This window comes from Xenopus laevis, chromosome 1S (assembly GCF_017654675.1).
Source record: "Xenopus laevis strain J_2021 chromosome 1S, Xenopus_laevis_v10.1, whole genome shotgun sequence".
NCBI lineage: Eukaryota > Metazoa > Chordata > Amphibia > Anura > Pipidae > Xenopus > Xenopus laevis.
The window spans coordinates 196,139,284-196,165,169 of NC_054372.1; the positions used below are offsets into that span (position 1 = coordinate 196,139,284).

Below are 25,886 nucleotides of genomic sequence, written 5' to 3' on the forward strand. Positions count from 1 at the left end.
TAACAAATGGGTCTGAGCCATCAACCCAGTAGACCTCTGGACAGTACGTAACCCAGGGATAAAACAATTCACGTGCTAATCCCCTGGACACAATAGCATTTCAATAATAGACCTAGCACTGGGTTGTGCAGAGATGAATAAATGGGTAAAAAAAGTGGAGACAGTTAACAGAGGTATCTCAGATCATTCTCCCCTGCTGCTTACTCTAATGTACTCACAAGCACCCATAGACAGAGTGTGGAGACTGAGCCCATATTGGGTGAAACATACCTAATGACAACACTAACATCAGTATAAAAAACTTCATGGCTGTGAACAGGGAAGAAACCAGCCCAAATTCCAAATGGCATGCATTTAAAGCTTATATTAAGAGAGAATTCATTAGTAAAATTAAGGCACTAACAAAAACCGCACAAGTAGATATTTCCCAAAGAACCCTAACAGTACAAGAGGCAGAAGAGTCCTATATAAAATGTCCAACAGAGTAGACCTATCAGAAATGGCAAGACAGCCAAAGAGCCTTAATACTCGCTCAAATAGAACTTACTGTACATGAAAGCACATACTCTATCAAAAAGCTAACATATTTGAACATGGTGATAAGATATTAGCAATGCTGGCAAAAGAAGACAAAGCTAGTATGGCAATCCCTGCAGTAAGATTATCAAATGGAGTGGTTGTATTTTCCCCAGAGGAAATAAATAATAGATTCACAGATTTTTATGCTGATCAACATAGCCCCAAACTGTGCACCATGCCAGGGGAAATAAAGGACTACCTACAGGACATAGATATACCAAAACTAGATGGGCACACCTCCACTGAGTTGGCAGAGAAAATCACGCAAACAGAGGTAGAAACAGCCATAGTGACATTACCAGCAGGGAAAACTCCAGGTACAGATGGGTTACCAAAGGAGTGGTAAAAGCAACATGTTAAATTAATTGCTACTATCCTGACAAAATAATACAGAGTATTAGATGGGTCATCACTGCCAACCTCCATGAGAAAAACACTAATAATCCTAATACTAAAACCAGGCAAAGACCCGTTAGAATGCACCTCATATAGACCCATAGCACTTATTAATGTGAACGCCAAAATACTAGCGAAGGTACAGGCCACACGCCTAGCACCACTACTCTCCTCCATAATCTCTCCAGATCAACCCCGGTTTTATGCTTGGACGTACCACAGATATAAATATCAGGAGACTGTTCACAAACATCTCCATAACACATGATAACCTGAGAAGTAGACTGATTGCCTCCTTAGACAATGAAAAAACTTTTGATTCAGTGGACTACTATGAACAGAGTAGGAATACACCCAATGTATATCAACTGGGTACGGACACTGTACCTACTCCTTCCCAATACATAGAGGCACCAGACAGGGTTGCCCTCTATCCCCATTATTGTTTGCAATAGCCATGGAACCCATGGCCTGCCGCATCAGGTCCTCTCAAGAAATAGAAGGACTAAAACTTGGTAATTTAACTGAGATCATCTCAATGTATGCAGCTGACACTGTACTATATCTACCCAACCCAAATCAAGCGCTAACACAAGCACTAAATATTATAAATGACCACAGAAACTACTCAGGACTCAGGATAAACTGGTCCAAGTCAGTCCCCATAGATGACCTCCCATCAGATAACCCTCAACAAATACAAGGACTTGAATGGGAGGACACCTTTGAGCTCTTATTAATGGAAAGTAGAATTATTATAGCGCACTCAACAACCTACAACCTACCAAGCCATGGTGTTGTGACATCACATCTTTACCATAGACCTGTCTGACATGGGCTGAAGAGAAATGCAAAAGTGCTGGGTGGACTACGCAACCCTATTGGCTAGAACGCTGACCTCCTTACACAAACGGTATACAGTATATATATTCTAATTAAACAAAAGGATGTCAGGATGTCGGATTTTCAAGGGTCCACCCCTAATTACCTTAACACGTGCAATCCCAGTTTTTAAAAAAAATTGGTACACTGAAGGAATTACAAATAAAATACTAGGGTGGCATAAGAAATGCAACATGCTAAACGTTATTGTGTTTAGCCCAGCCATCTGCTTTGTGCCCTGTCAGAGCTGGTTAAGTATTGTGGTGGTTTGAAGACTTCAAGTGACTAGCATGCACTTAATTTTGTCAGATGCGTCTACAATATAATTTGTTGCATTAATATGCTTGTGAAAATGAAAGAATAGATTGTAATTCATTCATTGGTCACAATTCCTACTAAGTTTCTTTATCTCCTGCTTATTGTTTTATTAATAGCAATACTTTTTGCACAAGTAAAAGTGCTTTAATTTTAACTTCCTGTCTTAATTCCTGGTTCTCCCGAGTCACTGTTTTGCATTTTACAACATCCTATCTCACTTCCTGGTTCTGCAGAGTCACTGTTTTGCATTTTAAAACATCCTATCTCACTTCCTGGTTCTGCAGAGTCACTGTTTTGCATTTTAAAACATCCTATCTCACTTCCTGGTTCTGCAGAGTCACTGTTTTGCATTTTAAAACATCCTATCTCACTTCCTGGTTCTGCAGAGTCACTGTTTTGCATTTTAAAACATCCTATCTCACTTCCTGGTTCTGCCGAGTCACTGTTTTGCATTTTAAAACATCCTATCTCACATCCTGGTTCTGCAGAGTCACTGTTTTGCATTTTAAAACATCCTATCTCACTTCCTGGTTCTGCTGGGTCACTGTTTTGCATTTTAAAACATCCTATCTCACTTCCTGGTTCTGCAGAGTCACTGTTTTGCATTTTAAAACATCCTATCTCACTTTCTGGTTCTGTCAAGTCACAAATGATCAGTCCATGGACTCTGACCTCAGTATAGTGAGCTGTTTGTTAACTGAAAGCCCCACATTGGATAATCATTAGGCAAAAGGTTTGCTTACAGAAAAGACAATATATCCATTTGAATAAATTACCTTGACAATGGTTGCTTAGGGGGTTATTTATCAAAGGTCGAATTTCAAATGTACTGTATGTGAATTTTACATAAAAAACACATTTTACTCTAATAAATTTGAATGCACTCACAACTCGAATGGGAGGTTATTTATGGAAAAACTCAAACATCTAATATTCGATCAAATAGTCCCGACCTGAAAATCTGAATCAAGTTCGAATCAAGATTACCTCAGAAAAAAAAAAAAAACTTGAATGTCAGGAAGGCAATGAACATATTCAAATGGTTCAACAGACCTCTGCCATTGACTTGTAAATGAACTTAGCAGGTTTTAGGTGGCAAATATTCGAATTAGAACGGTTTTCAGGGTCGGGTTTGTGATAAATCTACCATTCAAATTTACATTTCAACTGGTGCTTTTAAATTCGAATTTGTGACACAAAAAAACAAATTGAAAATTAGAATTTGAATTTACCATTCGATTATTAAATCCGCCCCTTAGTGTCTTTAATAACAGTAAAACCAAATTTTGCACCCCTACATTTTACGGTTTCCCACATTTTACAGGGGTTTTTTTTTTGTGGTCCCACTTACATATCAAATATATTTTATTTTCCTGATTTTACATTATTTATTTTTATACCATCCCCTGAAAAATGTACAAGTGGGGTTCTACTGTATTCATCTTATTCTTTATTTTGTTTTTTGTGGCTGCTACAGCATAAAACAAATAGTACAAAACGGTCTCTGGCACCCTAACAAAATAAATGGATAAAAATAAAAGAAATACACAATTGTATATAACGCACCCTTTCTATCTCCCCATTCTAACGGCACAATACAAGGTGTCTGGCAATGCACAAATCACAGAGCAGTTTTGCTTCTTTTTTTTTCATTACTCAACAAAGAATATGCCTGTTCCGACTTCTAATCAGCTGTTTACTAAAATTAAATCCCTCTGTCCCGTTGTTTTATTAATAGAGTCATGAACTCCTTTTCAGAGATAAAAAAAGTGGCACAGAGGGGAGAGGCTGCATGTATATAAGCTGCAAGCGCTAAAGGATATATTTGGGCAGGTTGTTAAAGAGATGGTCATGGTCAGAAGATTAATGTCTTGTCACCGGCTTGGGAGCAGCTAAAGTACAGGGCATTGCCGTAGGGCAGGGACATCAAGGTTTTACTGTATCGTCTATTGGTCACTTAATCTGCCACTGGCCGCTGGAAAATTAAAAGCACCACTATCATAAAATGACAACAAAAATATGTTTACTATATTTCTGAATGGTAATTGACGTCACAAAATAATGTCTGCATCTGTAGGACCCAATATTTCAGTTTCCCCCTAAGATCACATCCAAGTAAGTGATCTACTCTATCTGTAAAGGTTCAGGATGCCTGTCTTATTTTCTCAGTAGCCCCAATATAATAGTATTTTTCTTCTGCCTATAACACAAAGGCAAAACATTTGGATTTATCAGCTATTACAATTTTGTGGCTTTCATAAAGGCACAACCAGTATTTATATGCAAACAGCAGGGACCCCACAATATGAACAACACTGTCATCTCAGTATTAATACAAGCTTGGCATTAATACTACATTTGTAGTTAAGATCCTCAAACAGACAAACCTGATGCACATCAAGAACCAGGGACTACCTGAAGCCCTATAACCCCTTATGAAGAGCACTGACCTAAACGTCACTCTATAATATACAAAATTAGAACAATATAATGCATTATCATTAACACGTTATAAGAGATGATTGTACCACTATATTTTGGGATATGGCTCTTACACACAAATATAGATGGAACCACTTGAACGGTCCATCTGGCATACATAGCCAAGCCCTTAGTATGTTGCTTGAGTTGGGGTAGATCAGGCAGGCTTTGGATGCATCAAGGTCACATGGATGCTGGGTTTTAATTTGGAGGGGTTGAACTTTATGGGCTTTCATTTTTCAACCTGATTTAACAAACTTTGTAATGTGTGGTCATATGGAGTCCTGCCATTCCAACCCTGACCAGACGACTGTGCCATAATGAGCACCAGTCTTAACAAAAACCCAATTCACAAGGTTTAAACAGAATTATGGTCGAATTCAGTTTAAAATTCTTATTTTTCTTACCTTTTTAACAGTTTTATCTGGTTCTAATGCAATATCTGGGATGTTGGCATCAACCATGAGAGAGAATAAGTTAAGGATCAAATTGGAATACCTGCAACAAAAAAGCACAATACATTAAGATCTGCAATAACAAAATACCAGTGCTCATTTTATTTATGAATTAGAGGTGACCGTCACTAGAGGGGAAGGGCAGTTAATAGAGAGCTCCAGTAATCAATGTGTAATATGATGAGAGAATCAAAATTGTAGTGGCATCTTGGTTAATGGATGATAGTATTTTGGAAATAGGTGAAAGTTACATGATTTAGTTAGTAAATATGAGGCGTGAAGTATAGGGCAGAATAAAGGATAACCTCTAAGTACCGGATCTAAGGAGATGAGACCATAATAGAGTTTTTAACTGTAATAGACACTTCTGGGATATTATGGATGTGGGATGATTGAAAGAGAACCATTTCTGTGTGATATTTAATTTAAAGGTATAGTTAGTACAGTACATACAGGCATAGATTGCATACAGGCAGAAGGAGACCTGAGTTAAGAGCTCGGAGTTAAAATCAGGAGTGGAAAAACAGAGTTGAGTATCTTCAGCAAGGCAGGGATTGGCATTGTGGAGATGGAATGGGATTGATGGGGCAGGTTGTAAGAAGAAGGCCAAGAGTCCTGAGACTTCCTCTTCAATCATAGGGGAGAAGGAACAAAAAGAAGACTGTGAAGAGGTGAGTGGTTTGGGTGATGCCTTGAGCAGTGGTGCACATGGATGGGGTGGGGAGAGAAGTGAATTAGAGTAAATTAGATTTGTTTAGCTAGATAGAGACTGGTCTTACATGAAGATAAGAGTGAATTTGTAGCTGCAAAAGTCTGTTTCTGACTGGGATTTGCACAAGCAACACTCAAACGTACGCAACTGTCTTTAGAGAGCTTTGGTATGATCTGTATGCCAAGTTAGGATCTAATGGGTTTTTATCTTAGAAGCTCATTAAGGACAGTGGTGAGTGTGTAGCCAGAGGAAGCCAGATTAGGACAGGGAATGATCCAGAGGAGGATAGGAGTAAAATAAAGCGAAGAGTCAAAGGAAGAAGAGAGATGTGACACGTCTAGTATTTTCAGGTTAATGAATCTGTATTTTTTTGAGGAACAGCAAAGTGTGTGTATAGAGTTAGAAAGAGTTGAAATGTGAGCAGATTGTGATCATAGAGTGGGAAAGATAGTAACGTTGAACATTTAGCAGAATCTGGAGGAGATCTGGAGATCATGAGAGTTACCAAGTGAGAGGGGGGATCTAAGCAAAAACTTAAGCTAAATGAGGATGTTAATGTTTAGAGACAGCAGGGGCATTTGGATTGTTGTCTGATGTGTTAAAGTCACCTAGAATGATGGATGGGCTGTTAAGGAAAGAAATAAGAAAGCTAAGCATCAAAGTTTTGTGAGAACTTGGACCAACCTCACAATTTTGTAAAAAAAAAAAAAAAAAAACACTAGGTGATACAGAAGAAAAAGAGTCTTACATAGTAAAGCTCAAGTGAGTTAAAATAAAGAGAAAGGGCAGGTTGACAAACTTTACATTACATTAATAGATTATGGAAATGCGTTTCTTTGCGGTGCCTGGGATGTACACCCACTTGGTAGGAGAGTACTGGAGCAAGAAAAACCTTGTATAAGGGTTCAATGACCTCCCAGAAGGGATCACTAAATACTTTAGGGTCAACATCTAAGGGACAAAACAGCATTCACTGCTCACCTTGGTTGAAGAGGTAAAGAGACCAAATCCCAAGAGGGTGAAAGGTCAAAGCAGTGTAACATATTCAGAATTGTTTTTGAAAACTCAATAAAACATTCCTGACAGTCAATATAGTATTGGCTAATGTAAAAAATATTGTACTGCTAAGAATCATTTACACTTTTACAAATCTGCCCCTAAAGGTTAAAACAAAGATGAATTTTCCCTTTAGGAATGATCAAATCAGCCGGCAACTTTCTATGGTATTTTTGGGAATTGAACAAATTTTGGAATGTCTCTCCCACCCCCTCCATCTGCACCATTGCTCAAGGCATCGCTGAGCACTTCAGAAGCAAAATTGACACCATCAGAAATGACATCACATCGCCCATTCACCTCTTCACAGTCTTCTTTGTGTTCCTTCTCCCCTATGATTGAAGAGGAAGTCTCAGGACTCTTGTCCTTCTCATACCTTACAACCTGCCCAATTAATCCCATTCTATCTCCACAATGCCAATCCCTGCCTTGCCAATAAAACTTTCCTGACAGTCAAGAAAGTATTGGCTAAAGTAAAAAATATTGAACTGCTAAAATTTTACAAATCTGCCCCTAAAAGTTCTTACAAATATGAATTTCCCCTTTAAGAATGATCAAATCAGCAGGTAACTTTCTATGGTATTTTTGGGAATATAATAGATATAGAAAAAAATTAATTCTGTCCATCTGTGGCCATATATTTTATTCTCTTGTATTTAATATTTTTTCAGTTTGCATCAACTCTTGTTTCCATTGTCTGTGCTGCCATTAGTATTCTGATCTTGTAATGGGAGCGGAAGATTATACATTACATTATACATTCATCCATCCCAATGCAAGAGATTGTGCTGGGGTCAATACTGATCAAGCATTTCATATACACTTGAGACTGTGTTGGCAGTTCAATGTTCCCTTTTAGTCATTTGATGACCATAGCGATGAGTCAAAGCCAATGGGACTTGCAAGTAATTATCAGGTAACGTTAACAGAAATACAATATTTCTGCCGAAATGTAGCATTGGGACAACATAAATTTGCCATGTAAAATTACACAGTAAATTAAGCAGCATTTCCCCTACCCACAAACACTAAATTTAGTTATGCAGCAGCAAAGACTCAAAAACTCATAAGGAACAAATTAAACTATTAAAAAGGCACACAAAATGCAAGGCAGTTTATAAACCTTTGCCTATATGGTAAAATAAAGCATCTGTGACTTCTAATAGGGGGTACATTATCCCTTATAATACATGAGTGATACTCATAGTTCCCTGTATAACTCAGCCTGCAGCCTTGTGCCTTTATATGGTCACAGAACAACCCCTCAGTGACTTCTAATATCCTTATCATTTACAGTAGGGGGTACATTATCCCTTATAATACATGAGTGATACTCATAGTTCCCTGTATAACTCAGCCTGCAGCCTTATGCCTTTATATGGTCACAGAACAACCCCTCAGTGACTTCTAATATCCTTATCATTTACAGTAGGGGGTACATTATCCCTTATAATACATGAGTGATACTCAGAGTTCCCTGTATAACTCAGCCTGCAGCCTTGTGTCTTTATATGGTCACAGAACAACCCCTCAGTGACTTCTAATATCCTTATCATTTACAGTAGGGGGTACATTATCCCTTATAATACATGAGTGATACTCATAGTTCCCTGTATAACTCAGCCTGCAGCCTTATGCCTTTATATGGTCACAGAACAACCCCTCAGTGACTTCTAATATCCTTATCATTTACAGTAGGGGGTACATTATCCCTTATAATACATGAGTGATACTCAGAGTTCCCTGTATAACTCAGCCTGCAGCCTTGTGTCTTTATATGGTCACAGAACAACCCCTCAGTGACTTCTAATATCCTTATCATTTACAGTAGGGGGTACATTATCCCTTATAATACATGAGTGATACTCAGAGTTCCCTGTATAACTCAGCCTGCAGCCTTGTGCCTTTATATGGTCACAGAACAACCCCTCAGTGACTTCTAATATCCTTATCATTTACAGTAGGGGGTACATTATCCCTTATAATACATGAGTGATACTCAGAGTTCCCTGTATAACTCAGCCTGCAGCCTTGTGTCTTTATATGGTCACAGAACAACCCCTCAGTGACTTCTAATATCCTTATCATTTACAGTAGGGGGTACATTATCCCTTATAATACATGAGTGATACTCAGAGTTCCCTGTATAACTCAGCCTGCAGCCTTGTGCCTTTATATGGTCACAGAACAACCCCTCAGTGACTTCTAATATCCTTATCATTTACAGTAGGGGGTACATTATCCCTTATAATACATGAGTGATACTCAGAGTTCCCTGTATAACTCAGCCTGCAGCCTTGTGTCTTTATATGGTCACAGAACAACCCCTCAGTGACTTCTAATATCCTTATCATTTACAGTAGGGGGTACATTATCCCTTATAATACATGAGTGATACTCAGAGTTCCCTGTATAACTCAGCCTGCAGCCTTGTGCCTTTATATGGTCACAGAACAACCCCTCAGTGACTTCTAATATCCTTATCATTTACAGTAGGGGGTACATTATCCCTTATAATACATGAGTGATACTCAGAGTTCCCTGTATAACTCAGCCTGCAGCCTTGTGTCTTTATATGGTCACAGATCAACCCCTCAGTGACTTCTAATATCCTTATCATTTACAGTAGGGGGTACATTATCCCTTAAAATACATGAGTGATCCTATAATCTAAAGGGGGGTCTGGTCTTTTTATGGGAAAAATACTCAACCTAATGTCTATCTATACTCTAAATAGTAAAGGGTAATCCTGCCCCTCGCAATCATCTTTTTTCCAGGGAAGACAACTCCAACCTGTATAGTCTACCCTCATAATTTAAGTCTTCCATCTCTCCAACAAGTTTCATTGCACGTCTCTGCACTTTTTCCAAACTCTCTCCAAATTGTGATTGGCCAATTAATATTAACAAGGTCCATTGTGCTGAGGGCCAATCAGAGATTAGCCAGGATATGATACGTTATGCCATTTCTAAAAGATTGTAAAGTTCGGAGACACAAAAATTTCGTGACTTTGTTTCTCTTATTTTAGACAGTTTTATTACTTTAGTGACTTTTGTTCATTCTTGCTAAAGCTGAGCTGATAGACGGGGACATTTCGCCTCTGTATCAACGTGGGCTGAACCAAGACCCAAATGATTTGAGGGATTGACACCTTTAATAAAAAAGTCTAAATATTTAAATCTTTTTTATACTTTCATTATATTGCTGGAAACGAAACTCAGAACATGTATCATTCCAACGTAATCTCTGGCAATAAAATGTTGTTTGAGTTTGAAGTTTGTATCTACAAAGAACTTGTCACTCAGGCAAATTCTGTAGGGATATGGCATTAGGCTTTAATCTCAGGAACATAGCATGTGTGTACAGGAGGCTGATTTGGGCTAAGAACCTATTCTAGATCTTCACTACATTTACACAACAGGAATAATTTGTGCAGTTGTACTGAACGTGTTTAATTGAGGGTCATATAGGTAGTATGGTGGCCAGTCAGAGCCACGTCCTACACAAACCTGCCAAATCACCCTAGAGATACTTCTGAATGAATATTTAGGTCATCGTTGTCCACCACTTTCCATGGTGTTGGCCAAATAGCTGGCATACTATATATTATAAACAGCAAACCACAGGCTGTAGGAATATCATTGAGAGTCACATTTGGCACACAAACCTCATGTTGAACAATTCTGATTTTGAGTAAGGATAACATGCAGATGACAGTTATTTCCTTGTTTGAGAACTTAACCAGTGTTGATGTTGAATGGACACAATTGAGAGTGTATATTGGTGAAATTCATCAAGATACACAAGTTCAAATATTCTCCTGCACTTGATTGTGTCCATCCTGCCTCTTCAGATGAATGATGAAGAACTGCATTGATTGGTGATGGGGAACCCTTGAGCTACGGCCATTGTAAACTTGATAATATCGCCAAGGTTTCCAAAGTGAGTCGCGTCAACATGCTCCAGACTTCAGTAGTGATTCAACCCCTACACTAAAAATGCTTGCTTGTGTCAAAACAAAAGCAAAGTTTTTCCACATTGGGCACAACTGTAGCAGATGTATATGTAGCAAGCCCACAGTACGCTGGACTTATGGGAAAAATGCAGCAGTATGAGAAAAACATGGCAATTGCTCGCTCAAGAATTCTTTTGTTAATGGGAAAAGTTTGCTCCACTTTTACTTAGAAACAGTAGATGGTTTTGACTCACTTAGTTGCAGTGCTTAAAGGATAAGTAAACCTTTAAAGTAAGTGAATGTAAAATTGATCAGAGTGCTATTCTAAGAACTTTTGCAGTGTTGTCTCAACATCGCCACCTGCTGGTCAGTTTCCCACCAGTCTGACCAGCAAGTTGTCAAGGAAGTTTTCAGGAGAAAGAAAGAGGCTGATTGGGCAGAAACTGACCAGCAGGTGGCGTTGTTGGAACAAAATGCATTCATATTAACAGTACATGTATCCCTTAATATTTTGGAATTAAGAAAATAAATAATACATGGAAATTACAAAAGTGCTTAGAATAACAGCCTCATCAATTTTACATTCACTTATTTTAAAGGTTTACTTATCCTTTAAGTTCCATTAAAATTTCACTCCCTTCTCCACGCAACATTCACAATGTTATCCCCTTTCTTTCCTATAGTCTAGCAACACTTATACCCAAACAGTGTCTCTTGAGCAACAAGTTGCTCAGCAAACCTTTGGGTGTTGCTCTCATTGGCCTCAAAGCAGGAGCTTATTTTTGAATTCCAGGCTTGGAGGCAACTTTTGGTTGCATGAAAATCAGGTCCACACAGGGAATACTAAATAGTCAATCTCAGCTCTTACTTAGCACCCCCTAAAACTATTTCCATGCTTGTGTTGCTCCTCAACTATTTTTATATTTGAATGTGGCTCATGGGTAAAGAAAAAATGTTGAGGAACTGCCTACCAGTTGCAAAACACAATAAGTTACAGTATGCAGCTCCTTGGAGAGAGCTTGAAGTTGCAAGAATTTTTGAACATAAATGATATTTTCTTCACGCAAGTACACAGAGGACTAATAATTAGTACATTCATTAAAGTATGGAGAGTTCTTGGGTTTTCTCTGCTGTATTTCCGCATATACTTAAAGAGCAGAGAGCTAATTATTTTGCTCCTTCAGCTGTGATTGCCCAAAAGATAAAGGAACATTAGGAAATTCAAGTTAGCTTTTTTTTAATCTTTCAAAGGCTTTCATAAGGATTTTATAGGAGACAGAGGGACATTTTGTCGATACAGCAGTCTAAACCCGAAAGTGATTTAGGGCCTTTAACCACAGGCAAATAATGAACTAATTTCGCTGAAGTACATTTTGCAATTTTACAGCTTTCATTCCCCTGGGACACTGCAAGGCCCATGGTGGTCATGTACAGTAGGTGGCCCAAGATTTAATTAAAAATTGCCGTCATGGATTATAAAAATGTAGCCATGAAATTAAGACACATTGCATAGGCGTTTCAGCTGAGCCTTGGAACTCTAATATATCAGTGGCTATACCACAATTAATGATAATCAACCCAATTTTTTTGGACATTTATGGTTTTGGTTAGAATGGGGAAAAATATACATGAGTCTCTCACCTTAATTTAGTCCTTCTTAGAAGAAGTTTATACATGAAAGAGTTCAGGTGTTCCATGTGCTTCATATTTAATAGTGTGTTTTTATCATAAGGTTGATTATCCATTTTTTGTAGAAAGGACTTAAAACTTAATTTGGTGTAGCTCCATGTTGGGGTTCTCCTACCTGGTCATATAGTGTGTTGGCCCTGGGAACCTGCCTCCTACATTAGGATTATCTACATCAGGGTTTAACAGTACATGATGCATCATAGAGGTTTAGGGAAATTGTATTTATTTTATACCCCCTTATAACTTAAGCCATTGCTGGACTCATAGACATAGATAGATGGAGCCTTGCTTTGACATCACAATGCACAGCATTAATTTCAATAAAAAAGGGTGTGGCGGCGATAATTTAAATGGAGTGGTATCTGGTGATACATGGAAGCCAAATGTAGACTGAGCAAGAGAAACTGAGGCAATACAGGTACTTACCGCATACCCACTCCATCTAATTGGCCAACCTATTTGGTTACTTTACACATGTAAACAGAAACAGACTCTAAATGTCACTTGCTTCTGAAATAACCAAAATGAGCAAGAGTTAAGACGATCATACAAGCGCTTACCACATACCAGCTCCACCTAATCAGCCAACCTAGTTGGTTATATCACACATCTACTGTATACAAAAACATACTCAAAAGCAATCTTGCAAGTAACAAATGTAGATGGAGCTGTAAGTACCTGCGGAGGTGCAAGAATGCGGTGTAACACTGTTTGCGGAAAGCCTGGTACTGCTCACTCTGTGTCCCTCCCATTCCTTCCACCATTTCTTTGTTGAGTTTCATGGGTGGCGGTAGGGGCTTGGGGTCTCTTCCCAGAATATACCCAAAATCAATGTGGAATAGTTTTCCTGCAAAAAGAGAAATATTGAATATTGATTCCAATGTATAAAAATGTAACCAATCCTGCAAATGTTACTCTTTGTTAGTAGGTGACAATTATTTTCAGCAGCTTATTTAGGCAAACCAATGTTTTTTTTATAGTCAAGCACACTCCATGTATACAATGCAAGTCATGCAATGACATAAAAACATTACAGAAACATTGCTGATTATACAGTTTTTTTAGCTGCTCATGTGAATAAAGCCTCTGGCTCACACCTAGGCCTCTACATCAACACATTAGCTCCGTGCTCCCTGGGTTCATCAAAGTAAAAATCTAGCCAAACCACAAATGTAAAAATAAACAAATATCAATATTTCTGATAAGGCCGGAGACAGCAATTGAGCCACTAAGGGGTGACTATGCTGAGTCCATTTGGGAAGGAATCCAAGGAAAGGACCAAGGCAAAAGAAAGAAGTCATCGACCCTAAGCATTTTATCAGGAACTCCAACCCCCAGAAGTATAGATGAAGCTGGAGGAACACTTGCTTAATATGTATGCTGCACAGAGATTCCAACCCGGATCCAAATTGATCTTAGCCATGCCGGACCCATTCCATTCCATCTCAGATCCACTCTGTTCAATCTGGCCCTTCCCCCTGCCATGCTCCTCACTCCACTCCTACAGGTTTATATCAGACATTTAAAAAACTCTATGCATTAAATGGAGTGGGGAAGTTAGATTTTAGATGCACTTTGCCAACAGTGGGCAATGGAATAATGAGGCTTAAACCAGAGATTGGGTGATGATATCTGGCTTCAGTTTAAAACTGGTGATCGATGGGGCCATAATGATTGCCATTATGGAGTAAAGTGGCAGCTTGCTGGCATGTTTATGGGACCAAAACAAAGGCAACTCTTGCCAATATCTGATCAGGTTTAAGCCACATATTGATCGATAAGGATTTAAAAATCCCATTGAGTGGTGGTTCTTTCTCTCAATGGGTTTGCTTGTTTCTACATACAATACATGAAGTAATAGGACTATTTTTTGAAGAAGTGCTCATGAACAAACTATGCCACACACCAAATAACTTTGCGAGGTGATCTACCCCAGAAGATCTTCCTGGTCCATTATCAAGGTCAGCCAATCAGATTCATTGCTCTTACTGCAGAGATGAATACACATCTAGGATCATGGGTTACTGGACAGGAGATATTTTGATTGCTACAGTGAGTCTGCTACAAGATCTGGTGACCAAGACAGCTTTTGTTTATGGCTACACAATGCCCAGAAGGCTAATTTTTCCATTTACGAGGCTACAGATGAGGCAACATTTTTGAAACATTTCCATGTATAGCTGTTACTACCCCTTTCATTTTTTTTTTATTCAACAGACAAAACAGGGCATGCAAATGTTGTCATCCCAGGAGTTCAACTACAAACAGCCTATACACTGCCACTTGCAAATCTGCCCTAGAGCCCCTTACAGAGTTATCCCGGCTCACTGTAATGTCAGCACTTTCAAATGCCAGAGACATCAGATGGAAGAGACAAGGTCAAATATCACAGCCATTCTTTTCCAGGCAAGTGTGCTTGAACAAAGACACTTATCAACCAGGGCATCTTCCTTTATTATTCATATCTCATCCTCCCAGGCATCCTCCTATACCCATTTTCCTTCAAACTTTAGAAATAGTGCACATGCACATGGTCCATCAAAATAAGCAGGTTCGCTTTCCAGCCCAGAGATTCATTGTACAAATTCCAAGTATTGGAACATTTTTGCAACTTGTGACTGTACACCGGCAATGTTCAACAGGGAACCATATGCATTATGATGGCTTGAGCATAATGCTAATATAATAATTAAATATTATAAAGGTATAAAAAGTAATATAGCTCATAATCAGGGAATACTTACTGGCTGACGCTCAGTAACATCATGTTTTGCATTGTTTTGTGTATTACAAGGAACATTGTTAGGTTGGTGTCTCCTTCCACAGGGCTTCTCGTAGAGTTGCACAGGATTTGCACCATGAAAGAGGACCTTGTATAACGACTGTCACAGCAAATATAGACAGACAAAGCTGTACCCCGACCCTTGTCCCTGGTATAATGCAAGCAATAGTCAAGGTGGAAAAGAAGTTAAGGAATTCCATAAATGGGAGACATCTGGGTGAGGATAATGAACCATCCTACCGCATTGATGAGGTCTATGAAGACTGGAGCAGCCTTCAAGTTTGGTTCTCTAACTTGACCACTGTATCGGTGCTACTAAACTAGTTGACAAGGAAATATTGTTGGTTAAATGCTATGTGCATGTCCATCTGTCAATAAGGATTCTTAATTAATTAAAGGGGTGGTTCACAATTAAAGGAGAACTATAGCCCCCTCCTAAAGAGAGTCCACATCTAATAGGCCCCATTTAATTAATTAATTTAATTTTCATTCTTTACCACTCAAGAGCCACATTGCAGTGCCATTGCATGCATCATGATTGGTGAGAAGCATTAGTATTCTGCTATAGGAATTTAGGGCTCTGGATATATGGCTGCATCACTGCTACAGAAAAAGTTGATGTGGACGCAGAGTTGGCCAAAGAAAAATATAACAATGTCTCCACCGCAAAATTAGTGAGCTGTATTCACTTGAATATGAGAAAAAGAGAGATGGAGAACCTTTGGAGATACATGCTTCAATGTGGATTTAACTGTACTCACTTCTAACTTGATGACTTTTCCATGGCCTTCAGATAAACTCCAGAGAGTTGGGATGCAAACAATGATACATTTGATTCTAGTAGCACTTCTTAATAAACGGCAAGTTCAAAAGCTCCTTATTAGTATTACACACAATGACTCAAAAAGCCAGATGGATAAACCCACATTGATTCAATCTCTCTAGTGTGTCAGGAATCACAAATGATATCTAGATATCTAAAGCAATAAAAAACAGATGTACTGCCAAACAGAACCTCCTGTAGGCTGCCAGTCCACATAGGGGCTACCAAACAACCAATCCAAGCTCTTATTAAGCACCAGGTAGGAATTTTCTTTCATATTTTTGTTGCTCCCTAACTAATTTTTTTTTTTTTTAAGGTATAATCTTGTTTTTAAACACATAAGACATAGCACAAAATGCATGGCATTAATGCAATAAAGTATCTATGAAAATGTTTAAGTCATATACATTGAAACAGACATCATTTGGTTGGTATATCAGTCAACTTGGGCACTGGACTGGTGTCTGTCCCTCCGCGGGAGGCCTTACACCCAACCCACACTTATAAACAAAGATCTAACACAAAGCAGTTGAACCCTTAAAGGGGAAGGAAACCTAGTCGTCGCAAACCCCCCACCCCCCCTCCTGTTTGTTGCCCACCCTCCTTCCTCCCCCCTGGCCTACCCGTCCCGCTGGGCAAATGCCCCTAACTTGTTCCCTTCTGCGCAGGTCCAGTCCAGGGAGTTCACAGACGACATCTTCTTCCACACGATCTTCTTCCTGCTGTGAACGGCGTTTGGCGCATGCGCAGTAGGATCATTTTGCCGGTACGGATCTACTGCGCATGCGCCATAAGTCACGCGCATGCGCAGTAGATCGTACCGGCGAAACGCTCCTACTGTGCATGCGCCGTTCAAAGCAGGAAGAAGATCGCGTGGAAGAAGATGTCGTCTGTGAACTCCCTGGACTGGACCTGCGCCGAAGGGTAAGTAACAAGTTAGGGGCATTTGCCCAGCGGGACGGGTAGGCCAGGGGGGAGGAAGGAGGGTGGGAAACAAATGGGAGGGGGGGTGGGGGGTTTGCGACGACTAGGTTTCCTTCCCCTTTAAAGGACAAGGAAAGCATTATTGAGAGTTAATCTCCAGTCACAGGCATACCTCCAATGGTGTCATTGGTCGATTTAAGTTCTGTCTAGCTTAAAGGAGAATCCAACACTAACGTTAAAAAAACCCTACCCCCTACCCTACATACACCCCCCTTCCTCCCCCCCCAGGGAGTTATCCCGGGCAAATGCCCCTAATGTTTTACTTACCCCTACATACAGATTCAGGCATCGGAGTTCAACGGCGCCACCTTCTTCTCTTCGGAAATCTTCGGAATGAGACCAGCCTGGCGGCGCATGCGCAGTTGGAGCAATTTTCTGTTTCGTGACAACTGCACATGTGCCGAAACTCACAAAAATTGCAGAATCGCCGGTCTCATTCCAAAGATTACCGAAGCGGCTGAAGATGACGCCAGTGAACTCTGATGCCTGAACCTGCACCGAGGGGTAAGTAAAATGTTAGGGGCATTTGCCCGGGGTAACACTTAAGCTGGGGGGAGAGTATGGTAGGGGGGGGGGTAAGGGTTGACATCTTACATTGGGATTGTGTCCCATAGTTGTACAGGTGCCAGATAGAGGTGGGAGTTTGTTAAATTTAAATGTGGCTCATCATTAGGGATGCACTGAATCCACTATTTTGGATTCAGCCGAACCCCCAGATTTTTCGCGAAAGATTCGGCCGAATACCGAACCAAATCCGAATTTGCATATGCAAATTAAGGGTGGGAAGGGGAAACCATTTTTTTACAAAAAGTCACGCAATTTCCCTCCCCGCCCCTAATTTGCATATGCTAAGTAGGCCAAATTCTGACCGAATCCCAAAACAAATTCATTGTAATTCTATGTCTTTCCGTATCATATATACATAAAAAAGAATGGTTTTAAAATGATTTATAAATGTAATTTTAACTCAAAGTGGTCGTTCCCCAATATGTTTATGCCTTAGTAGCAGCAATCCATTAATCACCTGGTTTCTGCTACATAGTTAGTCAATATTCAGAACCAGTAGTGCAGAGAATATAGATGGGCAGCCTCATAATGCTTTCAACGATACATTTAAAACCATTCAGAAAATGGATATAGGAAGATTGCTTCATATTACATTTTCATAGTAGAAAAAAAAAAACATTTAGGGAAAAAAAATCAAAAACAATTATTTTTTTTGTTTCCCCTTTAACGAAAAAAATAAAATGTTTGCGCTTTGAATCAGGACCAGAGAGGTTTTTATTATTCTATAAAATATACACATGGCCACCCACTGATGAATGTAAAACACCAGCCCCACCAGCACAGAAACAGGACGGCCAGGAAAATTCTGTTGGGTTATTTTACATTCTAATTTTATAATTATAAGCCTTTTTATCTCCTGCTGTATGGGCACAAGTGCACTTTCACTTTCAATATTTTATTCTAAATCATTTTAACAATTGCAATGAACTGATCAGAATTCCTTTCTTCTCTCTCCCCAATACATTCCAATTATTTGTTCTCCTGTGGATGCAGAACTGCACTGTAACTGTGCCTGGCATATTAAATGGAAACTAAAATGCAATATATGGACAAGCAATTCTTATTTTTGTACAGCAGATGGGAATGTAGCTCTTCATAGAAAGTTTTTCCATTGCTTTTACTATACTGTAATATATTCCCTCCTGCCATTCTGCCCCACACAATTGAACTATTCCCTCCTGCAATTTTACCTGACACATTCTATGCATTCTCTCCTGCCATTCTACCCCACACATTCTATGCATTCCCTCCTGCAATTCTATCTAACCACTCCCCTCCTGCAATTCTATACTACACATTCTAACCACTCCCCTCCTGTCATTCTATCCTACACATTCTAACCACTCCCCTCCTGCAATTCTATCCCACATATTCTAACGATTCCCTCCCACCATTCCATACCACACATTCTAAGCATTCCCTCCTGCAATTCTATCCCACACATTCAAACCATTTCTTCTGCCTTTTTTTGCCACACATTCTACCCTTTTCCTCCTGCAGTTCTACCTGTCACTTTCTATTATATTCTGCAAGTCTATCCCAAACATTCCACCCTGCTTTTTTTTCTAACACAATCTAATCATCCTCTCCACACTTTCTAACTATTCTGTTCTGCCAGTTTATCCTATCCATTTTCTTCTGCCATTCTATCTCATTCTCATACATACTGTATTCTAATTGTTCTTTCCCGCCACTATATCCCACACATGCCGGTCATTCTATCTCACACATTGTAACCTTTCTCTTCTGCCAGTCTACCCTACACAATCTAAACACCATTCTACTGTATATCGTACATTCTAACCATTCCATCCTGACCTTTCATCCCACACATTCTAACAATTCTCTCCTGTCATTCTATCCAACACATTATTCTAATCATTCCCTTAAGCCATTCTGTCCAAAACATTTATTCCATCCTGCCATTTTATTACACACAATATAACCATTACCTTCTGCTATTGTTTGCTACACATTCTTACAATATAACTGCTATTCTGTTATACAGATCCTTCCCCACTATTCTCCACTTAAAGAGTCCTTTAGAGTCCCGTCTGACAGACCTACAAGTGGACCCAGACGCACCTACCAACTTTGCTCCTTTCACAGACCCACTATATGACCCTAACTGCAGGACATCAACTTCATCCCAACCCTGAAAACACAAAAAACCAATAGGGGCGTCACTGTGGACGGGATGTGAGTATTCTGTGAGTATTCTGTGAGTACCTGAGCCAATACAAGACTCTGACTCACACACTCCCCCAGCTGTATCCCATGCACTGTAACTAAATTCCTCCATTTAGTCTTACCATTGTGCCCAGTTCATTCTTACACTGCACAACTATTACTATCAGCCTGGGTCTCAAAGTAAGCACATTGTTTTCAGAACATATTAAGGTTTAGGGTACTCAATAATGCAGCATTAAATAACAAGAATTACTGCTAATTATAACAATTAGATTTATTAAAAATTCACTCCGCTTATATACCAGATTATTTATTTATTTTACATGCAAAACGTTCACAAGACAGTGAAGCAAAACTGGCCAAGGCCAAGACTCAGATTGTAACTGTGGATTTCCACTGCCCTCTGCTGCAGCACCAGCGTAAGTAACAAAATCTCAACCTATAGAAAATTCAGAGGTGAAATAAAATAACAATGCAGCTGTTCTCACATCAGACAACGGCTGGGCAATTGCAACGGAAAGCAGTATTTCTGATACTTTCCACACTGCTAGTTCTGAAATCAGTCTTGGTACTTTTGGTAACCGGCTAGTTCCTGATACATTATTTCAATAGTCAGAGAAAGTGGTGCAGAAAAAAGCAAGGGTAATTCTGTTTTCAGTAGCTACTACATAGTTCCAAAAATATCACTCAACATTGTTATGATCCATTCCCTGGTAAAAAGTAATGCTGGGGGGGGGGATCTATTTTTGGAATGGGCCCAGCACAACCATAGTTACACTACCTTTGCCTAATATAAGTTTATACACATAATATACTTTAATATCAAAAAGAATTGACCATACCGGTTTTGGTCAGCAGGAGGTTGTCCAGATGTCTGTCTCCAACACCAAGGATATATGTAATGACACAGTAACCAGCTGCAAAACAGAGAAACATGTTAGACAGGACTTTGGTATTACAGGTATGGGATCTGGTATGCAGAATGCATGGGACCTGAGTCTTCCGGATAACAGATCTGTCCATAATTTGGATCTTCATACCTTAAGTCAACTAGAAAATCATATAAACATTAAATAAACCCGATAGGCTGGTTTTGCTTCCAATAAGGATTAATTATATCTTAGTTGGGATCAAGTACAAGCTACTGTTTTATTATTACACAGAAAAGGGAAATATTTTTTTTTTTAAATTTGGATTATTTGTATAACATGGAGATGAGATTCACTCTTAAATGGTAGCACCTTATTGGATTATCATTTGTTGAATAGTCAAACAGGAATAGTGTCAACTGACTGAAGCTCTATCTACTTTGGTGTCTGTATATCTCTGACCTAACTTCAAATACCATTTAGATGTTCACATTCAACATTGTGTTTCTCTTTGCTCAACATGAGGTTCAACTTGCCCACCCCCTGCAGCAGCAGAAAAAAAATCCACCAATGTTAGTAAATCGTATACCAAACTCTTTATCTCAGACATCTGATTTTCTTTTTCCAAACACAAACACTTGTGGACAAGTTGTAAATCTGGTTAATGGCAGAAATTTAGTGTCTAAAGTGAAATAAAGATTATTATGTAGGAAGCAGATGGTAACAATTAACTGGGGTAAAATACTTATAAATGCAACCAACACAGGAAGGTTTACAAAGAGAAATGACAGCACTAAAAGCTACATAGATGCTGTACACAGTAAACTGCCAACTTTATCTTCTGTTTGGCAACAAAATATCTATCCCCTTCATTCCATCTCTCTGTGTCATACCATAAATTCATTCTTTCATCTCACCTGTCCACCCCATCTCACCTCAAATCTCCCTCCCATCTCATCTCACCTCAACTCTCTGTCCCATCTCATCTCATCTCACTTCAACCATCTATCCCATCTCAACTCTCTGGCCCATCTCATCTCACCTCTCCTTCTCATGTCATCTTTCCATCTCATTTCACATCTCCATCCCATTTCATCTCACCTCTCTTTCCCATGTCATCTCACCTCTCGGTCAATGTCATATCACGTCTCTGTCCCATGTCATCTCACCTCTCCATCCCATGTCATCTCACCTCTCCATGTCATGGCATAACACCTCTCCATCCCATGTCATCATTCCATCTTATCTCCCATCCCCGCTCATCTCACATCTCCGTCCCTCGTCACCTCCCCTTCCCGTGTCATCTCACCTCTCCTTCCCATGTCACCTCACCTCTCTTTCCCACGTCACCTAACCTCTCCTTCCCATGTCCCCTCATCTCTTCTTCCTCTGTTGTCTCACCTGTCCTTAACATGTCATTTCACCTCTCCGTCCCATGTCATCTCATCTCTCCATTCCATCTCATTAACTTTTCTGTCCCATCTCATCTCATCTTTACATCCCATCTCAGCTCTCCATAATCTCTTATTGCACCTCTCCACCAGCTCTCACTGCACCTCTACTATCTCACACCACCTGCCACTCTAATTTGACCTCACTATCCCTGTCTATCCCTTATCATCTATCTGTCCCTGCCTGTCTCATATATGCATCCCTTTTCCAGTCCTGTCCCATTCTGTTGCCACATCCAACAACAATGTTACTGGTTGCCAAGTACATTGGTTTAATAAAACAGTCTATCACAAACTGTGGGGCTTGATGCACTGGCAGGGGGCTAAGCATGAAGGTTAGTTATGGTCAGTAAGGGTGAGAATTGAAGAAAACATTTATTTTCTCTCCTAAATACACCTGAAAGCTCAGCTTGATTTGGGGTGAAAACGAATTTGCTGCCCAAGCTATTCTTATGGTTGAATTGTTGATACACCAGTATTTCCCTATATTTATACACTGTTTGTGAGATTACAGTTACAATAAAGGGGCCCTGTTTAAAGGTTGGATCTCCAAGGGTAGAGGGTGGCTAAAAAAAAAAAAAAAACAACCACCACATTAAGGAACACTGAGAAATCATAAAAATAATTTATTCATGCCTGAAAACAACTGGCATTTCTGGGGAGGAGGGCTCATTTCCAAGGCAGGGAAAAGCCAAGCCTGATAGTTTATTAGAATTATTATTATGTTCTATGTATGTCAGTTATAGCTGTAGTAACATTATGTGTGCACTGAACTTGGGAGAGAAGGGGTTCACTTGACCAGATACTTACCACAACTTTTCACATAAGTGTCCATAACCTCAGCACTTATTCCATAAGGTCCCTTCTCACTTGGGGCATATTTCCTAAAAAAGTTCTTGAGAGATGGAGTGAGGAGACAAAGGCATTAAAAGTAAAATTCACCATTGGGTGACAAGAATAATGACACCATGTTATGAAAGCAGATATGATAAGACAAGGCAATTCTCTTTTGTTGGAGGCAGTTTTCCCTGTGGGATTGGATCATTATAAGGAAGCCGGGATATGAGCATGGAGATATGAGCATGGAGATATGAGCATGGAGATATGAGCATGGAGATATGAGCATGGAGATATGATCATGGAGATATGAGCATAGAGATATGAGCATGGAGATATGAGCATGGAGATATGAGCATGGAGATATGAGCATGGAGATATGAGCATGGAGATATGAGCATGGAGATATATGCATGGAGATATGAGCATGGAGATATGAGCATGGAGATATGAGCATGGAGATATGAGCATGGAGATATGAGCATGGAGATATGATCATGGAGATATGAGCATAGAGATATGAGCATGGAGATATGAGCATGGAGATATGAGCATGGAGATATGAGCATGGAGATATGAGCATGGAGATATGAGCATGGAGATATGAGCATGGAGATATGAGCATGGAGATATGAGCATGGATATATGCATGGAGATATGAGCATGGAGATATGAGCATGGAGATATGAGCATGGAGATATGAGCATGGAGATATGAGCATGGAGATATGAGCATGGAGATATGAGCATGGAGATATGAGCATGGATATATGCATGGAGATATGAGCATGGAGATATGAGCATGGAGATATGAGCATGGAGATATGAGCATGGAGATATGAGCATGGAGATATGAGCATGGAGATATGAGCATGGAGATATGAGCATGGAGATATGAGCATGGAGATATATGCATGGAGATATGAGCATGGAGATATGAGCATGGAGAGAAGATGCAATGACACCAGACACATAATAAAGTCTTTAATGTTATGCTGGAGAGAGACATATAATTAGGTTACAGATAGCTATCAGGCCACAATCTTGAAGTTCGGGTGCAAACACTTCTCTCTATCAACAGAAGCTGAGCGGCTTTTATATTCATATGGCACTCTAAACGAAATATACCCAAATATATGCAATATATTAAGTATATACAGGTATGGGACCTGTTATCCAGAATGCTCGGGACCTGGCGTTTTCCAGATACTGGATCTTTCCATAATTTAGATCTTCATACGTTAAGTCTACTAGAAAATCATATAAACATTAAATAAACCCAATAGGCTGGTTTTGCTTCCAATAAGGATTAATTATCTCTTAGTTGGGATCAAGTACAAGCGACTGTTTTATTATTATACAGAAAAAGGAAATCATTTTTAGAAATCTGGATTATTTGGATAAAATAGAGTCTATAGGAGACGGCCTTTCTGTAATTCAGAGCTTTCTGGATAACGGGTTTTACGGATCTTTCTGTAATTTGGATCTTCACACCTTAGGTCTACTAGAAAATCATGTAAATATTAAATAAACCCAATAGGCTGGTGTTGCTTCCAATAAGGATTAATTATATCTTAGTTGGGATCAAGTACAAGCGACTGTTTTATTATTACACAGAAAAAGGAGTCTAAGCCTTTCAGTAATTCTGAGCTTTATGGATAACTGGTTTCCAGATAATGGATTAAAAAATGCCCCCCAAACGGTCAGCGGCGATCCTGACCCCTCTGCTGCTGCTGCCGCCCCCCTCTCCTGTGCACTCACCTTTATGCGCCGGAGGACATAGATGGGGGGTCTACAACGTCAGCGCAGGGAGCAATTGCGCTGTTTATGCTAGAAAAGCCGAACTTCTGGTTTGAAAACTGGAAATTCTTATCTTAAAGTTACAGGAGCTCAATTTTTCCACCCCTGGTAACTAATGGGGCACTGCCACCTGAGGTGAGTTTCTCAACTCCTCAGCACCCAAACGATCTCATCTTGTCCACCATGCACCTCAATGGCATAACAACAAAACATTGACAAAACAAAGGATTATTCCCATTGATATAATTACCTGAATGCTGCCTTCTGTGGCTAGTACCTCGGCAACCGGCACTGACTGTATGAACTGCATGAATCCTGCGGAGGAAACAGATTTGTTTTTTTGTTTTTTCAATTAAAAAACAGCAGTTTAATGGAAATAATAATGAACCATTCAGTTCTCCCATGTCAGAAAATAAAAGGGGAGGCAAGAAAATGCCTAAATCTGGGCCCTTTCTCACTGCTATTGTGCCGGGGCTCAGTGACTGCAAATAAAATCTAGTTTTATGTTTAACACTTTAACTGCCCTCTGTGCAGTCACTTGTGGGGGACATGACAGATGTAACGGGGGCGTCCCTACATAAAGCTGCGGGTGCCACTACCGAGGTCGGGAGAAGTAAAAGGGAGTGGGATACAATTGCACCGCCGCCAGTGTTAGGGTAATGGCATGATGGTGTACAACAGCACCCAGTAAAATGCCACACACAGATGCACTTGCACTTGCCATGCCCAATTTACCAGTTGCAGCTTCTTTGTTGCACAAGATAGTGGGGCAGCCGACTCAACAACAGCTGCACCCACAGACACTCACTGCTGCACCACTAGAAGGCAAAGTTGGAAAATGGATGACACCTCCATGAACATGTAAAAACCCACTTTATTTGTGGCTATTAAAGGAAAACTAAGTAAATATTGTCCTTTTACATCTCTTGCCTTGAACCACCATTTCGTGATGGTCTCTGTGCTGCCTCAGAGATCACCTGACCAGAAATACTGCGGCTCTAACTGTAACAGGAAGAGATCACCTGACCAGAAATACTGCAGCTCTAACTGTAACAGGAAGA

At 39.7% G+C, this 25,886-nt stretch overlaps 1 protein-coding gene across 2 annotated transcripts in view; it reads right to left on the reverse strand.

Moving 5' to 3' along the window:
* The window catches only part of pik3c3.S (phosphatidylinositol 3-kinase catalytic subunit type 3 S homeolog), a 135,822-nt gene that overhangs the window by 42,997 nt on the left and 66,939 nt on the right, over window positions 1-25,886 (reverse strand). For both annotated transcript variants that reach the window (XM_041580659.1, XM_041580657.1), the window contains 5 exons: window positions 25,076-25,140; window positions 23,000-23,084; window positions 20,712-20,786; window positions 13,202-13,370; window positions 5,064-5,154 (listed from right to left, as the gene is read on the reverse strand). In XM_041580659.1, coding sequence (XP_041436593.1) covers window positions 5,064-5,154; window positions 13,202-13,370; window positions 20,712-20,786; window positions 23,000-23,084; window positions 25,076-25,140 — 485 coding nt within the window. The remainder of the gene's footprint in view (window positions 1-5,063; window positions 5,155-13,201; window positions 13,371-20,711; window positions 20,787-22,999; window positions 23,085-25,075; window positions 25,141-25,886) is intronic.